At 53.9% G+C, this 206-nt stretch overlaps 1 protein-coding gene across 1 annotated transcript in view; it reads right to left on the bottom strand.

Annotated features, from left to right (window-relative positions):
• Positions 1-134, bottom strand: part of PHALS_13413 (kinesin-like protein) — a gene marked incomplete at both ends in the record, with an annotated part of 8,857 nt that extends 8,723 nt beyond the window's left edge. The window contains one exon of the mRNA XM_024729164.1: positions 46-134. Within this exon, the coding sequence (XP_024579568.1) occupies positions 46-134 (89 nt within the window). The remainder of the gene's footprint in view (positions 1-45) is intronic.
• Between the last annotated feature and the right edge of the window lie 72 nt (positions 135-206).

Raw genomic sequence — 206 nt, 5'->3', positions numbered from 1 at the left:
CCAGCAACATTTAATCGTCTTGTGACGCAGATGTTCAGGCCCCACAGGGCGTATGCACGACAGACTTTGACGACATTTTCGTTCACAGTCGTGCGAAGCACGGGAGGACGGATGAGGAGAACCACATCGTCCATTTAAAGAGCGGTGCTCGAGTGCATGCGCACGAACAACTGTACGCCAGCGCAGACAAGTGCATCTTTGGCGCA

The sequence above is a fragment of the Plasmopara halstedii genome, assembly GCF_900000015.1.
Source record: "Plasmopara halstedii genome assembly, contig: Scaffold_658, whole genome shotgun sequence".
Classification (NCBI taxonomy): domain Eukaryota; phylum Oomycota; class Peronosporomycetes; order Peronosporales; family Peronosporaceae; genus Plasmopara; species Plasmopara halstedii.
Note: the sequence above shows the minus strand (reverse complement) of the source record. Positions and strands in the feature narration are given on the sequence as shown.